Source organism: Anser cygnoides, chromosome 2, assembly GCF_040182565.1.
Source record: "Anser cygnoides isolate HZ-2024a breed goose chromosome 2, Taihu_goose_T2T_genome, whole genome shotgun sequence".
In the NCBI taxonomy this organism is placed as follows: Eukaryota; Metazoa; Chordata; class Aves; order Anseriformes; family Anatidae; genus Anser; species Anser cygnoides.
Window position 1 is genome coordinate 149,751,693 of NC_089874.1, and position 22,788 is coordinate 149,774,480.

General features: G+C 43.0%; 1 protein-coding gene across 1 annotated transcript; it reads left to right on the forward strand.

The window, feature by feature from the left end:
• Positions 1-1,842: 1,842 nt before the first annotated feature.
• On the forward strand, positions 1,843-7,273 carry CCN3 (cellular communication network factor 3). The gene is made up of 5 exons (XM_066990693.1): positions 1,843-1,998; positions 2,112-2,340; positions 2,552-2,803; positions 4,610-4,818; positions 6,077-7,273. The coding sequence occupies exons 1-5, from the start codon at positions 1,888-1,890 to the stop codon at positions 6,371-6,373; spliced, it is 1,098 nt and encodes a 365-aa protein (XP_066846794.1). The 5' UTR covers positions 1,843-1,887; the 3' UTR covers positions 6,374-7,273.
• The last annotated feature ends 15,515 nt before the right edge of the window (positions 7,274-22,788 follow it).

Here is a 22,788-nt window from a genome sequence, read left to right on the forward strand (position 1 = left end):
CTAAACTGCAGTATCACCTTATTTTTATAACTGGTATTTTATACGAAAATGGCCCCATAATAAATTTAGTAAATAAAGATAAAGCAGTTCATTTTTCAAAATTAACTACGCTGGTAAATATTCTTTTCATTCTCTTATTCTCTCTGCAGTTTTATGTGCTGAAACCTTTTTTTATAGACTAGAATATATTTAAGAGTGAAGTAATCTCATTTAAAGGGAAGGTAACTTTCCATGGCTGTGATTATCGCCACTGAAAACCTCATCAGAGTCACATAGAGAGGGGCAGGCAAAAACAGCTGTTACATGTGCCCCTCTGGCTTACGGCCTTGCTTCTGGGAAGACTACAGGAACAACAACGCTTCTTTTTAGCAAACTGTAACATTAGCTTGGCCAACAGCATCGGTCCTTCTGTTCACAAGCAAGGTACTATAAAAAATGGCTCTCTGTGGCAGTGGATAACTGAAATAACCTCAAATCGATGCCCAAGCTGTTTGTAAGGTTTGAACCCCCCCTATGTTCCCCTTTGCCCAGAATGACAGCCTTTTCCAGAAACCCAGCAGTTGCCACACAGCATCAAGAAAGGCATGGTGACTTTTGTTCAACACCAAACTTGCATCTGGTGATTGCTGGTTTTGCACTGAGTGTTGCTTTGGCTTAGAGCGACAGCAGCCTTGTAAATTCATGAGTACCACTTGTGTCATGTCTTAGGCTTAAAAGGCATCCTGTTTTCACTAGTCTGTCTACAACTCCTGTTTATTTTCCAAATATTTTTTTTCTTTAACAAGCCACAACAGAACCCAGTGCATATTACCTGCCTCAGACAACTGCGGATGGAGAACATCTATATCCTAGAGAGACCCAAGGCCACCTGCCTTGGGCAGAAGATAATTTCTGACACGGATAACACGTTAACAGATTTAGTCTCCCATAAGCCCTGCCTATATCACTGCAGGTACCTACACTCAGGTAACTGCAGGTACCATCTGAACAGAGCAGTGGAGCAGGCTGCCCAGAGAGGTTGTGGAGTCTCCTTCTTTGGAGATATCCAAAACCCACTGGGATGCGATCCTGTGTAACATGCTCTAGGTGACCCTGCTTAAGCAGGGGGAGTTGGACTAGATGATCTCTGGAGGTCCCTTCCAGCCTCAACCATTCTGTGGTTCTGTGATACCACTCAGGTTAACAGCACAGCACAGAGCACTGGAGCTACTTCTCCAAAGCACTCCTGAGGCTTGACGTGTTGGCGTGCCCAGGTGAGGATGGCGTGAGCATGGCTGTGTGTGTTTGATGTCCAAATCTCCACCCCACGTTGTAGCATGGCTGTGTGTGTCTTCTTCCAAATCACCACCCCATGTTGTAGCATGGCTGTGTGTGTCTTCTTCCAAATCACCACACCATGTTGTAGCATGGCTGTGTCTATCCTCTTTCTAAATCACCACCCCATGTTGTAGCACGGCGGTGTCTTCCTTCCAGATCACCGCCTTATGCTGCACAGAGAGTGAGGAGCTCGCTATGCAGCCCCTGAACCCAACAGACTGATGCTTCATACTCTGTGGCAACAAGCAGTGCTTAAAAACATGAAACCGGAGTTTATTGACGAGGGGGTGTCACGCCCGCAAGGCTTCGCCCTCACGGGGCACACCGGGGGCCTCAGGACCCGGCCACCCAGGCTGGGCGCTCGGTGCGAGGCCTGCGGGGAGCGGGGCCGGGGCCTCAGCGGGTCATGGCGGGCCTGGGCCCGGCGCTGAGGGGCAGGAGGAGCCGGGGGGAGCCGAGCCCGGCTCCGGTTCCAGCTCCCCGCCTCCGGCCCTGCCTCGTCGGCAGCGGGACGGGGAAGGGGGGGGGGTTGGAAATCGCTCCCCGCCGTCTCTTATAAAAGCGGCCGCAATGGCTCTGTCGCCACAGCTTCGCGGGGAGGCGGCGATCGGGAGCATGGTGCCGGGCGGCGGGCAGGGCTTGGCCGCCCTGCTGCTGCCGCTCCTCCTCCGGCTGTGCGAGGCAAGTGCGGGGCTGCCGGCGGGGCTCGGGGAAGCGGCGGCGGCTGGGAGGGGGGAGCCGCCGCCGTGACCCGATTTCCATCCCCCCCCCCCCCGGGTTTTGTTCCCCGTTAGGTGAGCGGCCGGGAGGCGGCGTGTCCCCGGCCGTGCAGCGGGGGGTGCCCGGAGGAGCCTCCGCGCTGCGCCCCGGGGGTGCCGGCGGTGCTGGACGGCTGCTCCTGCTGCCCGGTGTGCGCCCGGCAGCGAGGCGAGAGCTGCTCCCCGCTGCTGCCCTGCGACGAGAGCGGCGGCCTCTACTGCGACCGCGGCCCCGACGACAGCGGGGACACCGGCATCTGCATGGGTAAGGTGGGCGGGGGGCCGCGGGCCGTGCCCCCAGCCTGCGGCTCCCCGCCTGAAAGGGGGGTTCCTGGGGGGAAAGAGAGACCCCCGGGGCCGGCGGTGGGGTGAGGGAGCCGGTTCCGTGCAGCGAGAGGGAAACCGCTGTGCGTTGGAGGGGTGGGGAGGGTGCTGAGCCTGCCGTCTCGGTGAAATTCATTCGTTTTCCTCGCCAGTGCTGGAAGGGGACAACTGCGTGTTCGACGGGATGATCTACCGCAACGGGGAGACCTTCCAGCCCAGCTGCAAGTACCAGTGCACCTGCCGGGACGGGCAGATCGGCTGCCTGCCCCGCTGCAACCTCGACCTGCTGCTCCCCGGCCCCGACTGCCCCTTCCCGAGGAAGGTCGAAGTGCCCGGAGAGTGCTGCGAGAAGTGGATCTGCGACCCAAAGGACGAAGTGATTTTGGGAGGTTTTGCTATGGCTGGTGAGGAAACTAAAGCTAATAAGCATAGTCTGAGGAGAAGGTGATATACTGGGAATATCCACGGGCTTGCAAAATCTAAGACACGTTGCTTTGTGCTCCTTCTTTTTTGTTTTTCCTCCTCTAGAGTGACCAGTAAGTATAACACAGGTTATGAATAAAGGCCATGAGTTTAAAGGTTATGAATGAATAGGTAAAAGAAAAGATACTCAGAGGATGAATGTGCACCACAGTTTTAAAATGTAGTTAACCTGAGTGAGTTTCCAGTTCTGGAATTTCTGTTTGTCTGCTACAGGGTAGTTCTATGAGTGGAATAAAATAGGGACAAACTCATAATCCTCCAAATATTATTTTGCCCCCGCAATCAAAAGTGCAGTCTTGCTGTTTGCCCTGCAAGAATATGTTACATCATAAATACCACTCTAACAGCTTAGTCTACAAAAGACTCCCCCCACCCCCCCCGAAATTCCCCAGCTATTACAAGTGGTCAGCCTGGTAGCTAAAATGCCAACAAATTCCTGTCTGTCTGTGCTAGAGCTCTCATCATTATTGTTGGCATTAAAAGCATTACAAAATACTTGGAGAAGCAGTAGTTATAAATACAGCAAGTGGATCTGAAAACAAAAAAATCCAAAACACAACTCAAAGTGCTTTTATAACCGAAAAAAAAATTAGACTACATAATATTTTTACCTGTTTTCTTACTGAATTATGTGTCCCTCCCCTTTAAATCAAACTATCAGTTCAACATGGATTTTCTCAAGCTACTTTTACTGAGAGTAGAGGGCTCTGCATTCTCTTCCAGTCACTGTTCTTTGTGGTGTTAAGCAGTTACTTATGCTGAAACTCAGTTAATCCATTTGAAAAACAGTTAAAGAATGGTCCAGGATGAAAAGCTGTAATAACTTTTTAGAATGCTCTGAAGTGTCAGATGTAAGACACATAAGATGTAAATGAAAAGCTTGCTGCCTTTCTACTATCTTTTCTTTGATTTTTTTTAAATTATTAATATTTTTTTGACAGTGACAGGCTAATCCTTAAAATACCTACAGATTGATTATCTGGATTCTTTCTAGCAGTGGCCATCTGTCTTGGAAAGCCACCTTTTTGTATCTTTATCTTTCAAAAGACAAAAATGTATTTCTAGAGAAGCTTAACAGCCAAAGCTGTAGGAGTGATGCAGGAGAATTCATGTGACTGGCTCAGTCATGTTGCCTCATTCTGTTTGCTCATATGATAACTGCTGAACCAAACTATACAGTTAGCAATATTTGCATAATACAGCTTAACACATCCGTGAGGGCAGAACGGGGATCAGGGTTGGTGGTGGCTTTGAGCAACTAAAAACAGCTGGAAATTCCTTCCTTCCTTCCTCCCCACCATCACCTGTCTATAATCTGTCAATAGTTGACAAGGTTGGGTGACTATCACTGTGGGAATAAAGCAGTTTACTTCCCTGCTGTTTATTAGTTTAGATGAATCATCCAACCTCTCTTAAGTCATATCTAATATAAATATTTTTTGTGACAGCTTTAGAACAGATTTGTAATATGTTCCCATTGGAAAGAATGACGATTAAAGACTAGTTGAAGCACTGTTCTGATGACATGCACCTTTCTATTGGCTTTTAGATGTAGGAAGTAGCCATCCAGGGCTCCTAAACAAGCAGATGTTAAAATTCCTAAAGCATGAATTTTGGACCTTTTTTTTGGTCTCTTGTTTCGTCCTACACGTGGTAGAGGTCAATTAGTTACTGGGCTTTCACATAAGTTTTACCTGTAACGAAGTTCTTTGGGGTTTTGTCTCCAGCATACAGACAGGAGGCCACACTTGGGATCGATGTGTCTGATTCAAGCGCCAATTGTATTGAACAGACAACAGAATGGAGCGCTTGTTCCAAAAGCTGTGGAATGGGCTTTTCCACCCGTGTCACCAACAGAAATCAACAGTGTGAGATGGTGAAGCAGACACGCCTTTGCATGATGAGACCTTGCGAAAATGAAGAGCTATCTGATAAGGTATGCTGCAAGCAGTGACAGGGAGCAGGATCTCTTCAGCTGGAATGTTACAGTTGCAATATTACAGTCTAGAATGCTCGAGGTACAAGTGTATGCAAATACACCTTTTAGCATATGCGCAGCAAACCCAGTATTTTTAAAAATCATTAGATTTGCCACATATGCTCAGCAGCTTTGTGCTGCACATCTTTTGAGCCATCCCAAACAGATCAGATTTCTAGTTCAGTGAGCATCTTAGAACTGCAGAGAAGTGTGTGAAATGGGTAAACTAAACCTTTTCTTAGTCCTTATGATACATTGCCAAAAGCGAACCCAACCCTGACACTTAAGGGGCAATAAATGTGTTTCTAAGGGAGCTGAGATTTTTGCTGCTACTACACCTTACGCAAGTGTTGGCTGTCAGAGCGAATAACATGTAGTTAGGGAAAAGACCATAAGTTTTGTAATGTTCTGGTGTTGGAAAGCATTGCTAAGGCCTTTGCTGAATACTCTATGCAGTTTTGAATGCTGTGTTTAAGAAGGACGTGAAACATTCAGAAAGAGTCAGGGAGATTAACAAGAATGGTCAGAGGTCTAGAAAGATTGATTAAACTGCACTTTTTCTGAAAACAAGGGAACAAACATGAGTTCCCATAACTGTGCTGACTCCGTGGTGGACATGACAAGAAGTGGTGAGCTTAGACTGCAAGAAAATTAAGGCAAGAGTGAAAACTTTCCTGGCAGTAAGAATAGTGAACCTGGATTGTACAGTGCAGTTGTGGCGTCTCTGTCACTGAAGACTTCCAAGGACAAGTTAGACAAGCATCTGTTAAGAATAACTTGGATAAAGTTGGTTCTGCCTTGGGTCACAAGACTGGGGCAAGTCTTTAGAGGTTTGTTTTAGCCTTCTTTTTTCTTCCTGAATCGAGTCCTGTAACTTGGTTGTTTGGCTTCCTCATTTTCTGATGGAACTACAGTTACCTGAGAATTTTTTTCCATTTTCATAATGAATGTTGGCTTGTCTTGTCTCAGATGACAACAGTGGGCTTTAATTATTTGTCATTTATTACTCTGCCAATCACGTACTGACATCAAGGTGAGAACTTGCAGGGATGAGAACCAGTAACTACTGAAATAACTGCAAAGTTCTACTGATGTAGAACTAGCAAAGACAACAAATTTCAGTTTTCAGAGTAGACCTATATCCTTGCATGTCAATTTTTAACTGCTTTCTGTTTTATGCAATATTATGTCTAATATCTTTTCATATTTCTCTTAGAAAGGGAAAAAATGTATCCGAACGAAGAAGTCCCTGAAAGCTGTTCGCTTTGAATACAAGAACTGCACTAGTGTGCAGATGTACAAACCTCGTTACTGTGGCCTCTGCAGTGATGGGCGATGCTGTACTCCACACAACACCAAAACGATTCAAGTTGAGTTCCGCTGTCCTCAGGGCAAATTCCTAAAAAAGCCGATGATGTTGATCAACACCTGTGTCTGTCATAGTAACTGTCCTCAGAGTAACAACGCTTTCTTCCAGCAGTTAGATTCCACATCTAGCGAAGCAAAAATATGAAATTATGAAATGCGTAATTTGGGTTGCCCAAAAGGTATGTAGTTTATACAAAACTTGACCCACGATCAGGTGAATGTAATAATTGCATATGTAAAATATCTAAGATTTTTTCAAAACTAAGTGCTTTCGTTTTTTCCTGTAGTTAATTAAATACCTCATTTGACATTTCCCCCTCTCCAAATGTCTTTTATTCACTTGAAGGAAACTGTACCTTGGACAGAGCCTTCTTTTTTTCTTAACAGTGGCATGGAGATTACAAAGAGAACAGCTAGTCTTTCCCCTTGAGTTTAGGGGATCATGCCACAAACTTTGGTAGGAATAAGACTGGGCTTTTTAATAATAAATGGATTCCTTGGGGAATTCATGATAGTATGCCATATAAGCTTCCGGGTTCTTAACTTCACTTTGCATAATGTGCATAAACATTTACACACTGTTCTTTCTTCCATTCTAATGAAATTATTTCTGATAACCATAAAAATATTTCTGACGAGAGTGTTGAATTCTTGTGGCTTATAATATATCTTCTTTCTGTACCTCTTGACTTTCTCTGAGGTTACTTTTGCACATATCCTCAGAAATGACATGGCTGAGATCTCTTATTCTGAAGCATAGGAGATTGATAGCTGACAGCAATTAAATTTCTCTTTGGTAGCTTCATTAGCAGCCTAATCCAAAACCCACTGAAGTCAGTGTCTTGAATGAACTTGGTTCTAAGCAATGTGTGTCTGTAGATAGAAGTATTTGGATGCAAAAATAAAATTGTTGTAAATTCCTCTAAAACACTAACTGTATCATACGGTGCTTCATTTATTAGAAAGGTGTATATGTAAATAGTAACTGTATATATTGTAATATAACTTTTCTCTACTAAGTAAATAAACTTTATGTGATCCAAAATATTTTTCTAAAGTTGTGTTGGTTTTTGTCTTCTTTTAACTAATGGTTAACTTCTTCTTTTTTAACTAATGGTTAACTTCTTTTAACTAATGGAATTATAATAGGTAAAGCCAATGGGAACATAAAGAGTCTGCAGACTCCTAAAATCAAAAGGCCCAGTCTTGTGAGTAAGTTAACCTGGGAGCCAGGATGATGTAAAAAATGTTTGGAAGCAACCTGCCCTGAAACATAGCGGTGGAGAGGAAGAAAAGTTATGCAGTTTGGAATTCGGGTTTGTGTCTGAAGTGCTGACGAAGTATTTAATTGCATCTTGCAGTATTTCTGCCTCACAAATCAGCCTATGACCCTGATTGTGCCATACATCGTATACCCAGGGAACATGGAGCCTGAGGGTGGCAGTTTCACGTATGTCAAATCACGTATTTAACAGGAGTGTGCAAACAGGTTCGAAGTACAATTAGGCAAACATTCAGCTGCTTAGACTGTGGGGTCAGGCTTAGCTTGGTGTGTCTCTCTGTTAGAGATAGCAGAGTAGTATTTATGCCATGACCATGGTCTTGGTTCTATAATTACATGGTAGGAAACAGCTTTCTTGGGGAAAAAAACAAACAAACAACAAGAACAAAAAAAACACTGAGTGTTCTTTGAAGGAGCTGGCAAGCTCCAGTTGGGATTCAAATTCCTGTGACACACAGTGGGATTCAGCTCCAAATTAAGACACCTGAATTTGGTGTCTACATGTAGACATTTAAATGCCCATTCTAGCCAGTGGAGCCCATGTAAAGTTAGCCATGAGCAAGCATCAACAGCTCAAGTATTTTTAGTAACATTTAAGTCATCCTTAAAAGGATGAGGCCCTAGTGTTAAAACCCATACTATTTCAGTTAAGGTTAGATATGTCTTTGGTACTTACCTGGACTCTTGCATGCTTCTCCTCTGTAACTGTACCAATGATAAACTTGTTTGTAGTCATTGCTATTGTTATCAAAACATCCCTGACTGCTTTATGTGGTTCAAACAGAACAAGATGAGTCTTGCCCCTCATTAGGAACACGTCACTGCATGCGCACTGTCCTTGCACTGGTTAATTCCTAATGCAGAGAATTTGTAAAGATCTTCCTAGTTTTGCACCCCAGTAACCTTATGTGCTAGGAAATGCTGAGTGCTGGAGGGCATGAGGCCAGGACTCCTCTAAGTGTCTAAGGAACAGGTTAGAATCTGGGAAAGGGAGAAAAAGTATTATATCAGCTACTTTCACCCCAGATCTCTGTCTGCCTCCCTGAGGTTCAGGCTGGTTTCTGCAACGCTTTTGATATAGCACAAGCTATCTAGTATTTCTCAGGATCATCTTATAAATTACGTGCATCTTACTTCGCAAGAGATATCAACTGCCATGCAATGCAGCATTTGACTGTCTGGCCAAATTTAAAGCATCTGGATGAATAAAACCCAGCTAATCCTGAGCCAGGAGTAATTAGAGAAGAACGTAGTCAACTACTGATTTCCTAAGAAGCAAAATGGCTCACTCAATCACTACTCTGACAGCTCCTCTAATCCCTTCACACCCAAGGTCATGTATGCTTGAGCACCAGTTTATCGTTGTTGCATTGCTTCTCCTTTATCCCTCTGCTTTCACTTTATCTTATCTTGATTTTCACATAATTCCTTATGTTTTCCTTCTATTGGATCTTACAAGCAAAGTGCAGGCACCAGAGAGAAGCTTTTCAATGGGCAGCTTTCTCTTTGCAGGCAAGTTGAAGAGCTCATCTGGGATATGAACCCATGACTCCTTGTACCTTGAGATCATCCACTCTTAAGTTTGCTTTTTTTTTTTCCCCCTTCCAAAGACAAAACATTAATTTCTGATATTTTAGAAGAAAAGTAAACCCTACTCTCTGCTGAGACACTTATTGTGAATCATCCATCACTTCCTTTGAAAAGGGGCTGTATGTGCGATGGTATGAGCCTAATTCTGGCTTGAGTAATTCCTTTTGCCAACAAAAATTTCCTCACCACTTTAAACTATGGTCTTCAATTCAGCACATCCAGTGCCAAAATACTCTCTAAAATGTACCTTAGTGCTTCTGTACATAATCTCCGGGTGTTCAACCCATTTTAGAAGGAAGGAGTTGCATTCTCCTACACTACATTCTCCTACACTGCATTCTCCTGCACTACAACCTTCACAACAGGAAAGTGCTACAGTGTTCATATTAGCTATCTTTATTAGCACCAGAACTCTTACAATCTGCTTGTCTTCTTACAATGCTGTAGCATTTCAGCAGGAAAATATCTTCTGGAAAGGAACACAAATGTTTCATCTAGAAAAAAAGGATCCAAAGATCTGACCTAGTTCTCTACAGTCTTTCAGACTATATTCATAATAACAATTCAGTGGCTATTTTTAGTTTGCCATAGTTGATACAGCTTTTCATCTGGTATCACTTTTGTTATACTCATTTAGCTTTGTTTTACTTTAATATGGACAGTTACTAGCTCAGACTGAGCGAATTTCAGCGTGTTCCTGCAAGAGGCCATGATGATAATTTAACTAAAACACAACAGTAATGTGTCAAACCTGAGACATTTTTATGAGTAAACACCAATAGTAAAATCCTGAACTTTTGTGTCTCGGGGCTATGATTTTCCCACACAAGCAAAGTTAAATTATTCAGGTTGATCAAAATTAAATTATTGAAATATCAAAAATATTTTTTCATAACTTCCCAAGTTCCCATCTCAGCATTTCAAAGAATATCACTGTCATGTTTTTGGCAGGGATAGAGTTAATTTTCATCATAGAGGTTTGTATGATGCTGTGCTTTGGATTTAGGATGAGAAAAATGCTGATAACACACTGATGTTTCGGTTGTTGCAGAGCAGCGCTCCCCCAGAGCCAAGGACTCCCCAGCTCCTCCTGCTGCCCTGCCAGCGAGGGGCTGGGGGTGCCCCAGGAGCTGGAGGGGACACAGCCAGGACAGCTGGCCCCGAATGACCAAAGGGACATCCCACACCACGGGGATGCTCAGCAATGGCAGCTGGGGGAAAAAAAGAGGCAGGGGGTGCTGGGAGCAGTATCGTTTGTCTTCCCAAGGCACCGCTACGTGGTGAGCCCTGCTGTCCTGGGGGTGGCTGGCACCTGCCTGCCGGTGGGACGGGGCGAAGGGATTCCTTGCTTTGCTTTGCTTTGCCTGTGCGTGTGGCTTTTGCTTTGCCTGTTAAACTGTCTTTGTCTCATCCCATGAGTCCTCGCACTTTTACCTCTCTGATTCTCTCTCCCATCCCACCTGGGGAGAGTGAGCAAGTGGCTGGGTGGCGCCCAGCTGCACGCCAGGTTAAAGCACAACAATCACCCAACATTCAGTGTATGGGTCTGTACAGTGGCATGTGCTGGCTGACCTCTTGATGAAACAAGCACAGAACACGCTGGTTGACCCATTCATCCCATACTCTCTGAACAAATGTAATACCTTTCCTTTGCCAGTACTAGTAAAGGATTATTCCAAACCATTTGTTTATTTATTTAATTTAATGGTTTTCAGTGTTAGCAAATGGTAGTGCAACTTCAATAAGTGATGTTGGTGTTAGACAACGATACATCCTACAGCACATATACCTAGCAGAGATGTTTGTATCTACTTTCAGGACTGTTTCAACTATAGGGCTTCATTCAAGCGACATGCTCCCTGCATTTAGTCTGATACAAATTTGTCTAATGTGGTAGCTAAACATCCAAAGACATTCTAAAGAGAGATGCTATTAAATTTGTTTTCACGCAATCACAGATTGGTTGAGGTTGGAAAGGACCTCTGGAGGCCATCTGATCCACCTCCCCTGCTGAAACGGGGCCACCTACAGTTGGTTTCCCAGGTCCATGTCCAGGTGGCAAAATCTTTGAAAAATCTCTAGAGAGCCAACAGCACCTCCCAATTTAGTTAGTGAATTTGCTGCGGATGCATTCCACTCCTGCATCCAGATAAAAATGGTTAAAATTGATATTATTGATAAAAATGTTGAACAGAATTGGCCCTAGAATTGAGCCCTGGGGAACACTGCTGGTGACTGTCCACCAGCCAGAGGTAGCCCCATTCACACTTTGAGCTCTATGGTTAAGCCAGTTCATCATCCTGTGTAGCATGAGCCTGTTCAGCTCACAGTTGGAAAAATTGTGCAGAAGGGTATTGTGAGGGCCTTACTTACAGCCAGAAAGACTGCATCCACCATTCTCTTCATCCACTAAGTGGGTGACCTTATCATAGAAAGAGATCAGATTATTAAGACAGGGTTCTGTGCTGTTCTGTTCTGTTCTATTCTATTCTATTCTTCCAAAAAGTCAGGATGTAATCTATATACCTGATTTGCAAGGGACACTTCAAAGCATGTATTTCCTGGCTAAAGTTCAAAATATAATTGCCTGCTTTGTCTTGGCTTCATAGCAGGAGTTTTTATAAGTGCAAATCTAAAGAAGAACAAATACACTAACAGCTTTTTGAGTTTTGTCAGTGAAACAGAGACATAATACCAGCTCTTTCCCATACTCTCCTAAATAATTTGTTTCTATTTTGGGTACATTTAGCTATATCTTTAGCTATAAAACCCACTATCCAGAATTCAAACCACTTTTTTTTTTTTTCCTGTGCTTATACGATCCTCAAAGAATAATGAAAAATAAATATAAGTATTGCAAATATCTTTTTTTTTTTTTTTTTCCCCACTCTGTAAGGAGACCAACTGTCAGCCTCCTTAACTAGATACACAAAATTAGAGTGAAAATCACAGAATCACAGAATCACAGAATCATCTAGGTTGGAGGAGACCTCCAAGATCACTGAGTCCAACCTCTGACCTAACACTGACAAGTCCTCCACTAAACCATATCGCTAAGCTCTACATCTAAACGTCATTTAAAGACCTCCAGGGATGGTGACTCAACCACTTCCCTGGGAAGCCCATTCCAATGCCTAACAACCCTTTCGGTAAAGAAGTTCTTCCTAACATCCAACCTAAACCTCCCCTGGCACAACTTTAGCCCAATCCCCCTCGTCGATTGTAGTAAAATCTACAATCAATTTCAGTAGAATCATGGTTTTACCCTTTCTGCTTTCCAATATGATTTCAAGAGTAGTAAAAAAATGCAGGAAATAATAAAATTACCCTGTTTTTTATTTCTAGTCCAAGTCATAGTTTATTTTCACTCTGTTTTTGTTAAATTTATAAGCATGTTGGGAGATGGACAGAGAAGGAATTCAGTTACTAGCCCTAATATTTTTATCTTATTACAAATCTGAACTTTATGAATTAGGATTGTATTTCTCTCCTCTGACAATTTATTACATTGGAATTTATATCCCTTCTTAATTTTTGAAGCAATGGTAGCATAATTCTTTGGTATGAAAGCCTTTTGTATTAACACTTGTTTCAAAAAGCCATGCTAGCTATTTCTACCATGCTAAATTTTGTAATATGACTCTTTAGTATAGGCATAACATTTAGTGGGACCTGCAGGAAAATTATGCCCTGTTTTTTCCATTACCAATCCCAGTTTATATATACCAATATGAACAACTATTCTCTGACCAGAAGATATTAAGCTGATATCAAAGAAACCTACCAAGCAGCTGTGAGAGGAACAGTTTATCTGCCAATATTTACTAAATACTCATTATATCAGTTTAAATCACTGGAGTTAACACTGTTATTCCTATAATTAAGCCAAGTTAGAGCTAGCAGCCGGTAGCTGTATGATTAAGCACATCTTTAAAATCTCATGTTCTCTTCGTGGACTGTAGAGGGAACCCAGAAGATTGACTGCCTGCCGGTGAGCTTGCTAAGATAATATAAAATTAAACTCATGCTAGGTCTCTCCACTCAGTGAAACGGTAGGAATAGCCATTGCTGATCAATTGATTTGATCAATTGATTTGCAGATGGTGTAACTGAAAAAAAATACCAATTTATATCCCAGGAAGTGTATTTGTCTGTCTTGGACATTTAAGAGGTCATGTTAAAATAATGAAAAACAATACCCCGCTGATATAAAATGCTTCAGTATTCATGAGTGTTATTTGTTGTTATTCTCAGAGGTATAGTTAAATATTGCAAAAATATGTACATTGTGTTTCAGTTCATAGAGGGAGACACATACGCCTGGTCTGTTACGTTGCCTCACCTCGTCTTCGGCCTCCCATTATTTCTGTATGTGTTGAGGCTGTTTCTCTCTTTCGTATTTTTTTCCATGCTTTCCTCGACAAAATGCTCTTTTTATCCCAATTCTCAAAGCCCATATTTATTATTCACTTCTACAGTGCCCTCAAGTGGCAAATTAAACATGGATACCCCATGACCAGAGGCCTTTTTTATGCACCCCATGCTTCTTGTCTTCTCCATTTTTCTGTGAGTCTTGCAGCCCTCAGGGTCTATGTTATGTCCTTTGTTTTTGCAAAAACATTGCTTGGAGCTACTCACAGCTTTTTCAGACAAATCCAAATTAAATTTTGCTGAAAGCAAACCATTTATAAAGCTACTCTAAAGAGAAAAAGATGTGTTCAGGGAAATTCGCTCTGCTACATCACTGGGCCTGGCTCATTAGAAACCCAGCTCAGCACCCCATCTCACCTCAGTCAGAGTAATCCAGAAAAAAAAAATAATGTGCATTAAGCAAGAGATTTGAGCTTCCACATAACCCAAGACTGTGCTCTAACAATCAGGACAGAAAAATATGCATGTTAGCCCCTGAGGGAGGATCGCTGGTTTGTTATTTTTTCCCCCCTGTTTTTAATTATATAATTACATTTCAATAGAAAGCTGGCGGTTTTATTTTGTGCAAATAAAAACAAATCCCAGAAATCCTTGCATGGATTGAGGCATAACTAAATCCTCTGAATTGCCTTTGTAAACAACAGCAATCATTGAATTGCTTGAAGATGCGTACCCTTGCCACTTTCCAGAATCTTCAGACCGTAACAGGCTGCTCGATTCAGAAACTAACTGCACATCTTTGGGGAGAAGAATTGGACTTGTTACATCTGTATATACCTTTAACATTCTGCAGGTTATGTGGTTTGTGACTTTCTTACTCTGTGAGATAATCGGTTTGTGACTGAGCATTAAAATTCTGCCATTCTTATACCAGGACTCCGGCCTGCCTCCAGCCCCCAGGACCGGGGAGGTGATTGCCGCCTCCACCACCACAGCAGGGCTTGGAGGGGGAATGAAGGAGCCCATAATATGGGGCCAGAATAGCGAGCCTCGTTTCATTTCAAATTTGCAATGAAATACTTATTTCAGTGAAATGGTCCAGTTCTTTTCCAAACCATGGAGAAGAGGGACACCTGGTGGCTACGGGCCATTTCACCTTGCAAATAGGCTTTGGGCCTGCTCCTGAAAGTTACAGTGCCTCTGGAAGGATGAGGCCAACAGATAGAACAACTGCCACTGTTCATGGGGACATTAACAACAAGGGAGGGCAGAAGCCTGTCCCATTTTTAGACGTCTTCAAATTATTATGAGAGTTACAGAAGTGCCTGCAGGCCTCTGCCACGCCAGGGGCCTGGTTTGGGTTGGAGTAGATAACACAGTGCAAAGGAAAAGTTTCTGATCCAGTTAAGTGAGAAAGACACAAAGGATGAGGGAAAGGAGAGGCCCTTTTCTCTGGTTAGCACACTAGGCACTAAAAGCTCAGAATACATGATCAGTGTCCTCCATACCACACACAATTTGTGGTAAAACCAGGAAATGAGCCCATTTCTCTTAAGTCACAATCTCCTGCCTTAACCACAGAGGCTGTCCTCCTCTTAGTGTTATCCTTTCAAGTCGACCCTGAACTTCAGAGGATCATGTTGCAGAGGAAATGAAGCAATATGATTTCTCTTTAGAGAACCAGAGGGGTCTCAGGCATTACTTAATATCTTTACAGACTAGAAGGACAATGAGATCAGAGAAATTTATGGTCCCTGGAATTGCGACTGTGTGCTCCATGGTGGAGAGGCTACATTTTGTGTACAATACACAAATACTTGTGACAATCTTGCTGCGATTGATTGCAAATTATTGCAATACCGCATTTCATTTTTTATTGCATTTCTGGTTGCATATTGCCTGGTGGATATGACTTTGCATCTCTCTTCATCAGGAAGCCTTTGGATGGAATGCTTATCTCTCACTTGCACTGACCATTAGCCAAAATGTTGAATTTTTCCCCTTTCAGGCTGTAGTGAACATTTTAGCTTCTGTACCAGTGCAGGGGAAAATAATAATAATAATAATAATAATAATAATAATAATAATAATAATAATAATAATAATTAATAATAATAACAACAACAACAACTAGAGATCAACCAAATATTTGCAGCCCATGTGTGGAAGCAGAACCATGACTCAAGTGAGCAATGAAGAACCCCATGAGACAGGAGGCTGCAGAGCAAGTCACTGCCCTGCTCTCAGGCATTTGGCATGAAGAAGGGAAAAGAGAAAAAGGTTCTGCTGTAACATTTGGGCCTGTCTGAAGCGGGAGAGGAGAGAAAAAGGCAAGAGCATAGTTTTGAGAGAGACAGAGTCTCAACCCAGCTGCAGTTGCAGATCAAGTTCTTTGTGGTATCTTCACTCTCATTTAAGCTTATTTGGAGTTTTTGTTCCTGGAAAGAACCGATATGTTCTTGACTTAATTCACATTTGTTCAGTGTTTGAAATTCTCCTTCTAAAAAGACTCAACTCAAATGCCAGGGCTGAGCTTTACCCAGTTTTTCAAGATTTCCAGATGTTTTCCATATTGACCACGAGGGGGAGGCAGTTGAAAAACTATTACACACACATTCTTAGAACTCTGTTTTTAGTGAAAAAAGGGATATCTGCAAAAAGAGTGTAGGCAATTTGTCTTCGAGCTTAGAGGAAATATTAATCTTTTCACAGTTGTTATCGACTCATATCCTTTTAAGTAAGATTTCTTGTTTAATGTTAATAATTGCAGTTAGAATGAAAGTCAACATTTTCCAGAGGAAGGAAATCTGCTAAATGAAACAATGCTCTTGCTTCTGTATAAGGAGTGAAATAACAAAAACAGTTCCTCCAAAATTTAAATCAACCAACAAACTTTTACTGCTTGCTTAACATGAAGTAGATCAAAAGAAAAATCTTTCTAAATTTCGGGTGTGCTTTGATGCACAGTGAACCCCAAAATACATACTTGTACTAAAAAACAAAACAAAACAAACAAACAAAAAAGCTATTCTTTGTAATAGAATATTCAACACACTACAGAACTTCTCCCAACACAATTTTTTTGTATGTCTGAAAGAATTTTTTAAAGGGCATGACTACCAAAACCTAAGAAAAGTGTCAGAGCAGTAACTAAGGTTGCCAAAAGCCTTCCATTGCCCACAGCACTGGCAAACAAGACAGGAAAAGGCCAGATGAGACAAAAGGGTCAACTGCCTTCCCCATGGTCATCAGCAGATCAGTGGCAGAGCCAAAAGTACAAGGTACTAGCGAGGTATCTCTTGGAAGAGTTCTTTTTTTTTTCTTTCTTTAAGTGATGAAAATAGAAGGAGATTTCTCTCTTAGCCTGCCTCTCCAGTGACTGTGCTTCAAGAAGCCCTGGAGCATTCAAAGTTCAAGGTCAATGTGGATGTGGAGCTATGAAAAGCAGCTAGGGAACCCTCGGGAACACTAATTATGAGCATATGAGAAACAGTCTTCTCCCCTCTGTGAGACACCAGTCTGTCAAAGATTGTCATTCAATAGCAAGCCTGCAGAATAGGCCACCTTTGAAAGCTATAATGAATAACCTCGAAAGAAACCTTTATAAAATCTTAAACATGCACAAGATACTAGCCAAGGGCTTAATAAAATACACAAGCCCCACACGCAAAAAAACAGACAAAACAAACAGAAACCTATGGCAACTCCAAACATAACAAGATGGACCTCATACGGAGGAATTAACAGTAAATCTCTCAATAACGTGTCTTTCGTGGCCAGAGGTCTGCTATCTCCCCAGGGTATGGAGCACAGAGAAACCAAATTAAACTGTGGTTATCTGATGTCTCTGGTGAGATTCACTTCGTCCCACGTCAGAGTTCAGTGGGTAGCTCCAGCCCAGGACCGGGAGTCAGAAAGTCTGCGTTCAGTTCCCAGTTCTGCCACAGGCTTGCTCTGTAGCACTGGTCGACTTACTCAGCCTTTGTTTGCCTCAGTTTCCATGGCTTAAAAAAAAAGTGAGGGATTGCAACAGGGCTGCAATGCAGGACGATGCTGCAGAGCCAAGAGCAGGGCTGCTTGCACACCCGCCAGGTCACGGGGGGTAACCACTGTCCAATGTGGTAGCTTCTAGATGTTCACCGTCACATATTTTTGAGTTCTTGGGATTCCTGGCAGGGAAGAATGGCTTACAGATCATCCGCACTCTACGGCTAGCAGATTAAGTGATCGCTGGAAGATGTGGCACTTCTTAATTGCAGGAGGTTCGCATGCCTGCGTGCTGAGCGGTGTGGTGAAGGGAGGCCACAGCACCCCGCCCCTGAAGCTCAGGGCTGCACTGCACAGCACGGTGCTAACAGTGTCGGGCAAATTGGGCTGTGCTCCCTCAGTACCCCGCAGAGCTGCCTGCCCGTGTTTTCCACCTATTAGCGACCCTGAGCTGCTCAAGCCGCAGCTGTAGTAGCAGCCTGCTGAGCCACAGGGAACCAGAACCATATCGTATGGCAGCTGGGAAGGGGAACAACTGTGCAACCTTTGTAACGTGCTACCACTGGAAAGGTATCTTCACCCCCGCAGTTATGTGACACCGCGTGCAGCAGAGCCAACACCAGACAATGTGCATTTTATGCCCCCTGCGATCCGTGCAGTTTACAGATGGTGTCTCGTGGCCTGGGGTAAACTCAATTTCATAGAAAAGAACTCTTGGAATAAATTCTTAGACCTTAGTGCAAGCCTATTAATGTCACTTGGCAGGGCCTCGTGCCATTAGGCACCGTAGCTTCCCGTATTTCCATGAAATGAAAATCCCTCGCCCAGCCGGATTTCTGATGGAGAGGTACATGTAACCACACGGAAAGGAATGTGCAGGAAGCCTGTGGGGAAGGGAGAGCTTCAGCCAAGGGCAGAGGGCATGCGCATGGCACGTAAGAACAAGGGACAACAGTGAGCTAGACCCTGGCACAATGCAGGGTCTTATCCTGATTGAACTTTACTTCAAAACACATTGTGGAAAGTCAGTAGAGCCTCTCTAATGCACAGGAGGTCAGGGAATCAGCCTGAAAAATTGACTGGCACAAAAGGAAACACCTATAGTAAAAATGAAATCCATTTTAAAAGACAAGTAACATTTCAAATTCAAGCCTCCCCAAACTAGGAATGGCACAGATAATGCTGTATGGGTGAGATGTGATCCTAACAGGCTCCCTCATCAGTCTCACTTCTTATTTGCTTTGAGCTGAATCTTAATGTTACAATCCCCATGGGAGAAAGCAACCAGGAACTTGCATCGTACCTGCAACCTGTGGTCAAAACAACTACTGTGAACCCCAAGAAACCCTCTTGGAGGATATTGGGTATACTGGGTATAACAGAGGTGATCCAAAATAGCAGCTGGAAGAGGCTCCATGGCAACAAGCCAAGATGACAGGGGCCAAGGCATTAGGAGTTGGTTTTCCCTTGCAGACAGACAGGGAAGCAAGCTGTATGAGCCAATCCATATTATCTCTGAAATAAAACCAGATCAGCCAGGCGGAAGATGGAATGGCTGTAGTGGAGATGTGCTTCTTGACTATAGACCAAATACAAGAGAGGTCAGTGCACACCACGGCCACTTTGAGTGACCATAGAAAAAGGTGGAGCAATGCTAACTCCCAGTTTTATAACTCCAAGGCCTTCACTTGCTACAAACCACCAGCAGAGTAGAGTTAAAGGAAATTAACAGCCAGCTCATTTACAAGGTTCTCCTTGTCATTCTCAACGCAGGACCCATACGTGGATCCTACCTCACATCAGGTCTGTCAGTTCAAAGCACCTCTAGTTTCTACAACTTCAGGACATGTATTCTCTTACAGAAGTATGAAGTAAGACTTGAATTTGTGCCTCTGGAAAAATGAATCACATAAAACAACCTCAGACAGTTTTACTGCATTTAGATAAAGAGTATTACTTGATATGATCGACAGTCATTAACATAGGCAGTGTATGGAGTGCAATCTGACAGCTTTTACTATGGGGAGTGCTTTCTTTTACTTGTAACTTCGGCCACATCTTAGCCCTTATGTTCCTGCATAGCCTCTTTTTACCTTCTTGCCTTTTTTTTCCTTTTTTCTTTTTTTGGCATGAGCTCTTCATGGGGCCTGCCTGGGGCCTCTACCTTTACACGGTCGTTTTAAGATGCCTCTGTGTTTTAGATGAAGATGTTTTCTATATTTCACTTCTAGGAATGGAATAGGACAAGAATAGGAGCCTGGGAAGCTAGAAGCAATGGAAATATGTTAATAAAATATCTGGGTCGTCACCCAGTAGACAGGATTCCAAGGACCGTAGAAATCTTCACAAACTGCCCTGTAAGCATCGAGGGGATGCTTCACATAAATTACTTTGGCAGCTGAGCCACAAGTGGCGAGGACCAGTCCTCCAGCCTTCAGGGCTCGCTCTGTTGTGTGTCATTTGCAGGTCTGTTTTCCACTGTGTGATTTCATGTTATTGAAGTTGTCTGATATTCGCATCCAGAAAATCACCACAAGAAATTGTATCAAGATGTGTTTTAATACACTGTTTTTCCAGGCGGCCCTTCTATCCACCTCCCAAGTCCCAGAATCATCCTGCATGCATAAATAAGAAATAGGGTTGTGAAATCACCTTCAACATCATGTAGCCGAGGTCCAGCATCTAAGGGCTGTGCCGTTCAGACTGACCTACATCAAAAAGCCATGCAAAACCTGATTCCCAATGCCCACGCAGTGCTGTGGGTAGTGAGCCAGCCTGCATGCAATGCTGTCACTTTGCGTTATGTTCTCGCTGCAGAGCAGTACTCTTTTCATCTGGTTTCTGTAGTTCTCAGGAAATCTCAATAAAAGCTAATTGCACAGGAAATAATTTCTTTTTCTCATAGAACAAGACTATTTTAATTTTAGTATATAAAAAAGCATGAAAAAGCACCAAAATTCTGAATTACCTTAAAATATAACTGTAAGATGTAGCTGAAAGATCCACAATATCACACAGAAATTGATGAAGTTGTCACCAAAAGAATATTGCACCAAACATGACCATTTTGTAGACTTTTCCAAACTTTGTACTATACTGACTTTGAGTTTTTCTGTTTCAGTTTTCAGTTTTAATGTTTCTGTTCTGAGTTTTACTCTTTTAGCCCTCTCTCTCAAGAATCAGTATCAGACAACACACACAAAGCTGGTTTCATCTTACCTGAAACGAAGGTTGTAAGAGTGATGGAAAACATTTTCTGAATAAAAGATGTATGAAAATCTCAGCATAAACTTTTTCCAGCTGTTTTTTCGAATATCTATATCACAGTATTGGCTTGGAATTTGGCTTGGAAATAAGCTTAATTATCTGTGCCTAGCAGGATGGTGTTTGTACTTCCAGCTCTGATGCAATGCAGGTCATGACAAATTACAACAACATTAGATCAAATGTGGAATTAACCTCCACACAAACACCTGGAGCTCCTATAACTGGGATAGCACTTGTGCCTAACCAACAGCTGAAACCACCAACAACAATATGACCTCTTGGTATTTGAAAGCTGCAAAGCCTTTTAGATCCGGTGAGAAAATCACTGCATTTTGGCCAACCCTTCATCTTCTTGGCTAACCAAAGAGCATTCTGGCTTGGGCCAAATTAAAGCAGGATGTCGGTCTGCACGGAGAGTCCATACGAAGTGATTTCATACTGCCTTGTTTTGCAATCCCAAAATACTAATATTTAATGTCACTTATTATCACGGCAAGGTTTAACAGCATAGGGAGGGTGCCAGCGAGCCCGGCTGATGGCTTGGAGGTAGCTGCCCCAATCTACCTGCAGGAAGAGCAACACAGGACCAAGGGAGACCTGAATGAACCTGGAGGATGGAGGAGCAGAAACCGGATGCAACTTTATGGTATATAATGCAAAGCTGGGCATTTCTTGAGTTCTTCTTGCGAACAAGAAGATTATTTGATAGAAAACAAAATAATGTGATTTGAGAATGTCAGAGTAGGAGAAAGACTGACATGTATCTTGGCTGCTGCCGCGAGGCAGCCAGGGATGTGTCACAGGATGTAGAAGGAGAGATATTTCTATGACTGCAGAATATATCTAATATTCCAGGATTAACCTGGAACAATGTAAAATTCAGCAAAGTTTTTGTTTCTTTTTTTGTTTTGTAAAGTGAAGATGAACTTGAGCTAGAGTAGCTATGAAGAAAACAGGGGAGTGGAAGGGTTGCTTTAGAAGAGACTATTAGAAGAATCTGAATTAACCTAAAACACCCATGGAGAAAAACTCTGATTACTCTCTATTAGCACAGAAAAGCAGACTTGTAACAGAAAATGAAAAGACCTAATAAACTGGATAAGCTTGTCCAAGGGTATACGGGCACAGATTGGCAATGAACAAATTTAGGCTGGAATTCTTTAAAAGGGCTCCATGATGATGAGATCAGCAACATATTCCAGGACTTATTTCTAGGGCCGTGCATGTTAAAATCATTTGAACCATCTGTTTTAGTGCAGTAGCAAGGGGCTTGAGTTTGAGGTTGGATTACTTTACAGACTGAGACACTGGGCAATCTTGGCTATGAGCAGTCTTACCAAAAGAAAATCAGCTGAGCACCTGATTGACATCTGAACTTGACTGGGATGCAGAAATTGGTATTTTACTCCTCCTAAACCCATTCAGAAGTTCAGCCCAAGGCGTCAGCTTTGCTCCAGGCCCACCAGCTAGCATTTTCAAACACACCCACATAATTGTGATTCTGCTTTCAGTGAGGAGACAATGGCAGGGCTGCCGCTCTCCCCTTGTTATATCCTAGCAGAAAAAACATTTGCCCAGGAAGCGGGATACTGGGACCTGGTGGGAACTCACGAACTCGTGTTCAGTGTGGGATGAGGACCACATGGCTCAGTGAGGCGGAGGAGGCAAGAGGGGGTCAAATGTCTGTGACCAGAAGGGAAATGTAGGTCTTATCCCTGCTCCCAGGAGTCTTTCTGTAATTTTACCAGACATTGGTTAAAGACACGAAAACAGCTCTGGGAGCAGAGATGAGAAGCCAGGCCACTTCCTTCCCAGCTAAATGCCCTGTGCCCTGAACTGAAAGGTCATGTTTGTGCTCTTCCTCTCCTCCAAGGCATCCTGAATCCCGGGCACGGGAGGGGAACTGGCCTTTCCTGGAGGTACAGCCTCAGGCTGCTCCGACTTGTTAGCTGGCAAATCTGTAAGGAGCTTGCTTTAAAAGCTGTAGGTCTCCATCCAGTTTATAAAGATCAAACAAACCTTTTGAACAAATGCTTTCCTTTGCCTAATCTTAAAAATCCACC

Excerpts from the sequence above, each read along its gene's own strand:
- CCN3 (XM_066990693.1), top strand. The coding sequence starts at position 1,888 with ATGGCTCTGTCGCCACAGCTTCGCGGGGAGGCGGCGATCGGGAGCATG. Across the intron at positions 2,341-2,551 it reads GGACACCGGCATCTGCATGG|TGCTGGAAGGGGACAACTGC; the intron begins GTAAGGTGGGCG and ends TTTCCTCGCCAG. Across the intron at positions 4,819-6,076 it reads ATGAAGAGCTATCTGATAAG|AAAGGGAAAAAATGTATCCG; the intron begins GTATGCTGCAAG and ends TATTTCTCTTAG.